This window comes from Hyposmocoma kahamanoa, unplaced genomic scaffold (genome assembly GCF_003589595.1).
Source record: "Hyposmocoma kahamanoa isolate Upper Pololo Valley unplaced genomic scaffold, ASM358959v1 94, whole genome shotgun sequence".
NCBI classification, from domain to species: Eukaryota; Metazoa; Arthropoda; class Insecta; order Lepidoptera; family Cosmopterigidae; genus Hyposmocoma; species Hyposmocoma kahamanoa.
Window position 1 is genome coordinate 10,401,352 of NW_020654878.1, and position 7,658 is coordinate 10,409,009.

Genomic DNA, 7,658 nt, shown 5'->3' on the forward strand with positions numbered 1-7,658 from the left:
CTTAGCTTATTACAGCACCAAGCTTCGATATGATTGCACTAAAAAAAATTTCAATCGTTTATATTTTTTTAACTAATGTAGATAGGAAGCGCTTACCTTTAATTCATGAAGATAGCAATTATTGGTAATAATTCTGAAAAATCTGCTCCCTTCATGCTGAACAAAATGGCGACCCGCCATCCTGATATCAGGATGACTGGTCATTTATTTCATTTAATTTCTCAGAATATATCAATGGTAGCAATTATTTAGAAAAGGTAGCAATTCTTGAATATACAGTCAGTGCCAGACGCCACAGACGACCAGCCATCCTGACGATCACCGATAAGTTCGTTGATGTTTTTGGTAATATGTATTAAAAACATTTGACTTTTTTATTCCTTTTTTTTTTATATTTGAACAGGCAAAATATATTGTATATTGTAAGATAGCATAAAGACGTACATACGTTCACACAAATCTGTATAAATAAATTTCCCGACTACAATACACTCAGTCATCTACCAAATTGATGACTTTACCGCTTACATTGTTCATAGCTGCACTTATAATTCTATCACAGATTCTGTGACCACATTCGCTAGAGGAATAAATATTACTATCCCTATCTTCAATATTAGCAACTATTTATTACAATAATCAGAAAAGTAGCAATAGTGTAAATATTTTTCGAAACTTGCGCTTGTTATGATTCCTTGTGTTGTATTTATTTTAACATGACAAATAGTGCATTCTCTAAATACACACGATCGCATTTTTCTTGAAATTTGAATAACGCCATTTTACAAATTATAGATTCGTCTCTGTTCGACACAGACTGATTGCAAACTACACTCGTCTGGTTTTCGAATCTTCTCGACGTGAACACATCTGCTTTTTTTAAGCATTTTTTTTTAAAGTAAAGATCATTGGCTATTGAAATAAAATTGTACTAATGTAGTGGGAATGTATTTAATTACATAGAACATTTTAACAATTATTTCACTGAACGATACCTAATTTCAACTACATCATCGTCCAAATACTGACTTATTAGTAAGAAAACTAACAAGATGTTTATTTATCGATTTAATTATTTTTTAAATATATATAGGTATACACATGACACGACAAGTGTTGGGCTACTATTATACAAACGCCGTACAATAATAAATAAAGAACTAACTATATACTTTACAACTAAAATAACTATTTTACACATTACAACAACAAGTAAGTTTTCAATGCACTTTTTTGTCCCTTTCAGTTTTACGACTTAAAAAATTCGACGCTATGACTCAGAAATTCAGATATGAAGATAAAACCTACTGATCATACGGATCTTATGAGCCCAACCGGGCCTTTCACTACATTTATTTATGATCAAGAACTTTAAACTAGTTCGGAAGGAATTTTGTACACTTGTAACATAGGTTTCTTTACTACTAGATGCAATTAAAGTTCGCGAATATACATGGCACTACATATCCAAGGCCTGTTTATAGATTTTTGGAGAAAAAAAAGTAGATCTCGTTTGAATAGCGGGCTTAAGACAGACACTATCGCGCGTGATACAGCAATCGTGCGCGATTGAGCGCGTGTGATACAGCAATCGTGCGCGATTGAGCGCGTGTGATACAGCAATCGTGCGCGATTGAGCGCGCGTGTAAAGACGTTGGAAGGAAACGAGAAAGACCGCGCAATTGAGCACGTCAGTCGCGTACAATCGCGCACTCCAACACACACCAGTTTCACGCGGTCTATCCTGCGAAATTAGCCTTTACACGGACGCTCTTTCCGTTGTAACAAAAACGAACACGAGCAATCGAGTACGAAAGAACGTTAGTTCAAAAAGTTTCAAACAGGTAATCGCGCACTATTGCGCGTGTAGGCTTTCCCGCGCGCAATCCTGTATGTTCCTGATCACGCGCGATAGAATGACTGTGTAAAGGAGGCTAATGCCATATATTCACATAATTCACGTTTGGAACGTGGGAATTAAATAGGAGTTAAATAGTAAACACACGACGTAATTGCTATTACAAATAATATGCCAGCGCCAAGTTATTGCATCTAGTACAAAACGGATTTAGTTGTCCTTTTTGGCCCTCATGCTAGTCATACGGTAGATAATGGAATCCCTGCCCGGGTCCATATCCATGATTGCATAAACGATGGCAACCAGAGTGAAGGTCAACACGACGACGAACCAAAAGATGATGTTGAAGATGCATGGATAGTCCCCCGAGTAATAGTCTTCCTGTACAAAAAAAATAATGATTTAGACTCCCGGAACACCTTTTTTGGGAAATTATTTATATTTTATGTCTACCAAACATCAACAGCATAATATTTCTTTAAGAACAACAATCGTCCCAAAAGTTGTAGGACAAAGGTTGCTTGCAATAACAAGTATTTCTTCGTACTAGAGGGAAGCCAGTTTCTTTAACATGCTTTTTTAATTTTTACTTTTTTATTTTTCTTATTTTTATAATGACGCACACACTGAACATAGCCCCGCACTAGGGAAAGCCTGTGTTGCGGGTGCCATGGACACACACATAGACAACCACAAATTACACCCAAACTCACGAGAGAAATAAATATAGGCCATACAAATATTTCTCCCGGCCTGGGAATCGAACCTGGGACCTCTGCGTGGCAGCCTGCCCGGCATGGTAGCCGTTCGGCCACGGAGGCAGTTAACAAAAACTGACAACAAATAAGGCGTCCGTAATTTTATTTACGAGCACGCCGATGTGTCTTAAATTATCTTGAAAGTCATCCAACGTGACAGATAATTGTCAAAATATGACGATAGTGTTGCCCAAAATCAGTCTTGGTCTTTCGTCTAACGTGCGTCTTCCGCAAAACTGAGCCATCCTTGAGCAAGATCGCAAACTGATGTTCTCAAGTGCAGAACAATGAACCTGCAAGTGTAGAACATGTAATATGGAAGAAATAGTAGGCTTTATGTTATATTTATTACCGAAGCATCTGGGTCCGAAAACTGCACCGCGCGAATAGTACGGCGGGTGTGCGCTACGTCAGTCGCTACTACAGCCACCACCACAGAGCCATCATAAGCCTTTACGAACGCATCGCTCAAGTGTTTGATCTCAGAGGCTGTACAAAAAAAAAAATACATTCATAACTTTAAAAGTATAAGATAATTGTTGCAGTGAAGAGTTAAATAAAACCAATTTGAGAGTCTCTTGTATACTTGTCAGTTTACATACATATTTTGCCACCCACCTAGCCCAGCCCGCTGGTATTATAATGTGTAGAGTCTATGTATACAAATAAAGATCCCGTTGTCTATGAATTGCACTATAAAGTCGAGTCAATCAACCGACTTTTTCACAATATGAGTTGAGGTGCTACAGTTTCTGCAATATTGCCAATAAAAATAGTATAACAGTTTAGATATAATAATGTTAGCACCTTTTATTGTTAAGACTACGATTATTTATTACAGATAAATGAGACAATTTGTATTTAATGCCAATTACTCAACTCGTTTACAAAGTAATAAAAATGATAATGAAATAATTTCTGAAATAATCAGAAAGCAATACTCACTGAGAAGTTTCTTTGCTTCCTTAGTCGCTAGTGAGTTGGGGCCATGGAAGTCTGACAGAGCGTGCAGAGAAGTGAATCTAAAGTTGTAGAAGTCAATCAAGTTGTCTGGTTTCAGGACACCCATTTTCACCTAAACAATAAAAGGTATAGCATTTGAAATGTAAATAGAAGATTGTAGAAGGTTATGTTTGCATCATTGCATAATTATCTTGCAGAATTTAAAGTTCAATTTAAGCTATTGATATATATATATATATATATATATATATATTAATTCATTGCTATTGACTATGCATGCTTTGTTTGTAATAATGACATCCTCAGCCATCAGCAGGCAGCACTGTGGGCACTAAATGTGATGGTTTCCGGCTTTGATTACTGGTAGGATCAATTTGGAAAATCAAGTTTTCTAATCGGGTTCCGGTCTGGGTGTTATTTATAAGTAGTGCCATAAATAATTTCATTGCTTTGGTACTCACAGTGCAGGGACTACCCTAATTCCAAAGCAGGTGATTGTTGTAGTTGTAGCATATTATTAATAAATTAGCTAAATAGTTGCAATTCGCATTGTGATCCCATAGATAAAAGTCGTTTCTAATGTCATTTCAGGCTCCAAGAACAGTTATTCTGTGAACTTTAAGTCAGATAGCCTTATAGACTGACAAAAAAAGACCAAAGTACAAATGAACAAGGTGCAGCTTACTCTAACAGTGATAGCCTTCAGAGCTTCAAGCTCAATGAGAAACTGGTAGTCCTCTTCAGTGGAGTACTTGAGATGTTGCAGAGACAGCTTGGAAACTTTTGGAGTAGGTATATCGCCAAATATGGATGAGTATGCAGATAGCTGTAATTGTTAAGCAATACACATGTATTGGTAAAGTGACTCTACTAAGAATTTCATTATAATAGGGCGAAAAGGGTAAGAAATGGATTATTTTCAAAAAATTTTAGCAAAATATGGGACTTGGTGTAGTTATAGCGCAATACCTGGCTGAAGTCAGAAAGCTTGATGTTAACAAGTTTATTGTCCCCCTCAGTGAAACGTTGCTTAACACGGTGCTCCAGTGAGTTATATGTGTCTGGTTCATACTCATCAACTACTAGTGGAAAGCGTCTTTCCTTTTGAGTCTGAAAGTGATATTTACAAAATTATAGGATAAAGGTAGTATTAGAAAGCACATTCATAATAAATGTATAAATTATTTTGATATGAAATAATATTGTGTTTAAGTATTATTTATTCAGATGCAATATGCGATTTTAGCATACTTTGATAATGAATGTATTATCATCATCATTTTCAGCTCTGTATTACCCATTTTTTAGTATAGGCCTCCTTTTGCTCCTGCCAACTTTCCAGTTCTGTACAGGTTTTTACCCACGACTTTTATTATGTTGTCGACCCAGCTTGCAATAATTTTATTATAACCTCTCTAATCCTACTATAACCTCTTTTGTGATTTATAATTGTAATAAATAAAATCCACAAGAAAATGTCATAAATTATGGACACATTTGAGTGAAATAAATACTTCGTAGTTACAAAAAAATTTGCTTAAAGTAAGTGGTTCTAAGGTACACAGTAAAAAAAAATTTTAATTAGTACATATTTCCATACTGTAATATGGAAATAATATGTACAATCTAAATTACACAAAGATGGTTAAAATAATATATTAACGCTTCTGAATAATGACTTATTACATCCTTACCTCAAGGCTGGAAACACCATCAACATAAATTTCAACGGCAGCCTCCGGTGTACTGAAAGGATCGATGATATGAAGTCCATTCCATTCTGTATCCTAAAATAGTTGAATATTTCATTAACAGCGCATAATCTGGGTGTAATGAACAAGTTCCATGTCCATAAAAGGTATTATAACATTCTATGACACTACATGATTGTTGGCATTATTATTATGACTCTTACCTCCTCTACGGATAGTCCTAAAGACGCAGAGAATACCTCTTTCAGAACACTCTCTTGAATTGGGGTTTGTGATGAAAACTTGATGGAGTCAGGGCTATAAAGCACTGTGAATTCCCCTGCTGCATTTGAGCCTGAAATGAAGCGCATTCGTTATCTATAACTTTTCTGTTATATTCAACTGTACAATATTGATTAAGAATACTTACCGATTACTAATAGAACAAGAGAAAACCCGAAAAGTACCATCTTCACAGCCATTTTCATTGAAAAATAATCGACTTGGTGCAGTGCACACCAATTGTCATATGATCTCGATGTTGCTATATGTGAATACGGTTAAGTCTGCACACTTTTTCGTCATTCACTCTCACTTCCTATAAGAAAATTTCCGAACTGAAATTTTAAAGTCAATGTCAAAACATGATTGACTTGTTTTGAGCGCCTCGTATTGTGCGTATTCTTATGGTATAAAATGAAAGTCTGAAAAATCAGAATTAGTGCGTCCCATTACTCACTTTTTATGAATTCTTGTGGAGAAAAAGAGATCAAAATTCTTGTGGGAAAAAAAGAAAAAGAGTCAAAAGACAAAGTGTTAGTAAACAAAGTTTGGTATATTTAACTTAATGTTTACATTGTGAGCACTACTGTGCTGTGTGAATTCTATTTTTTTATTTAATTTTTGAGATAAAAGTATAGCATGACTACACATAGCGGCGGCGACAAACATTTATGAATTATTGATTTTAATATTTATAAGTATAAATCAGGCGTAGAATTCGGAATCAGGATGTCTCACCACAGAGGGTCGAGTTTTCAGTCGAACGATTTGTTTCCGCGGGAGATCGATATTGAAGTCTGTCTTAAAACGTTGAAAATATATCAGAAACTGGAAGGTGATGTCAATTGTGTGGTTTGGGATGCATCATTGGTGTTAGCTAAGTATCTAGAAACAATGTGCCAACACAGGGCTGATTTTTTGAGCGGTTTAAAAGTTCTTGAACTAGGTTCTGGACTTGGAGTAGTTGGCCTTACAGCTGCTACTTTAGGGTAAGAAACTTAATTATATGATCATGTTATTGGGTTATGTTATATATCTACCTCTTACATTTATTATTATTAATCCAAAAAATATATTTTAACATGATTTGAGTTCATCATTGTGCCTGCTTTTTAATAATGCGCTTAAAAGTAAGGTTTCCCAAATCTTGGCTTGAGAACCTAGAAATTGGTCCATATTTTGAAATGAACACAATATATGGTATTAATTTTAGGTAATTCCCAAAACCAAGCTTTTCTAAATTTCAGAGCTCAAGTTACATTATCTGACCTACCGGAAACATTGCCGCTTCTACGTTTGAACATAAATGAGAATAAGACAAAAATCAGCAGTATGGGAGGCTATGCCATAGCTGAATCACTAATATGGGGAGACAACACTTCTGAAATACTGAAGGAAGAATTTGATATGGTCGTTTTGGCTGATTGTGTGTATTATGAAGAGGTAATTTATTTTATTTTATGTATCACTTAAGCCTAAGATTCTGTTACTCTGCACACTGCACTAAGTTAATGCTTATTTCATAAAATTTGCTTTAGCTTTTACATATAATTTAATTCAAATCACTTCTATTGTAAGTATGTAATTGTTTTTTTTTTCAGGCTTTAGAGCCCTTAATTGAAACTTTGAAGAGCCTAACTAACACATTCAATAAAAAACCAATAATATACCTGACACAAGAGTTGAGAGATTCTGAAATACAAAAGCAATTATGGGAATCCTTTCATGAAAAAATTTCAGAGATTTTTTATATTGAACAAGTACCTGAGGAACAGCAACATGCAAATTATAGGAGTTCAGATATAATATTGTTAAGATTAAATAAGAAATGATACATGTATAGTTATGAATTTAAATAGGCTGAAAGCTTAATGCCTATTGCATTTTAGATAAAATTATTTTAATTTAAGTAATTTGTTTTTGAGCTTTTAATTTTAGGCTTAAATAGGTAAAATAAGGTGTTAAGAATACTAGAGTAATTAATTAAAACTAATTAAATTATTTGTTCTACTGTACTTAGGTATGTAGTTTTTCGTTTTTATTGTCTGCATTAGTTAAAAAAGCAAAATTCTTACTAAATGTTGAATTGACAGCAAATGTCAAAAC

At 34.6% G+C, this 7,658-nt stretch overlaps 2 protein-coding genes across 2 annotated transcripts; one reads left to right on the forward strand and one right to left on the reverse strand.

Annotated features, from left to right (window-relative positions):
- Nucleotides 1-940: 940 nt before the first annotated feature.
- On the reverse strand, nt 941-5,767 carry LOC113237762 (renin receptor). Its single transcript, XM_026474401.1, has 8 exons — nt 5,701-5,767; nt 5,495-5,625; nt 5,274-5,366; nt 4,549-4,689; nt 4,265-4,405; nt 3,562-3,691; nt 2,969-3,105; nt 941-2,239 (listed from the first exon to the last, which is right to left on the reverse strand). The coding sequence occupies exons 1-8, from the start codon at nt 5,756-5,758 to the stop codon at nt 2,069-2,071; spliced, it is 1,002 nt and encodes a 333-aa protein (XP_026330186.1). The 5' UTR covers nt 5,759-5,767; the 3' UTR covers nt 941-2,068.
- A 514-nt stretch (nt 5,768-6,281) lies between these two features.
- Nucleotides 6,282-7,658, forward strand: LOC113237763 (protein-lysine methyltransferase METTL21D-like). Its single transcript, XM_026474403.1, has 3 exons — nt 6,282-6,541; nt 6,800-6,995; nt 7,154-7,658. The coding sequence occupies exons 1-3, from the start codon at nt 6,282-6,284 to the stop codon at nt 7,382-7,384; spliced, it is 687 nt and encodes a 228-aa protein (XP_026330188.1). The 3' UTR covers nt 7,385-7,658.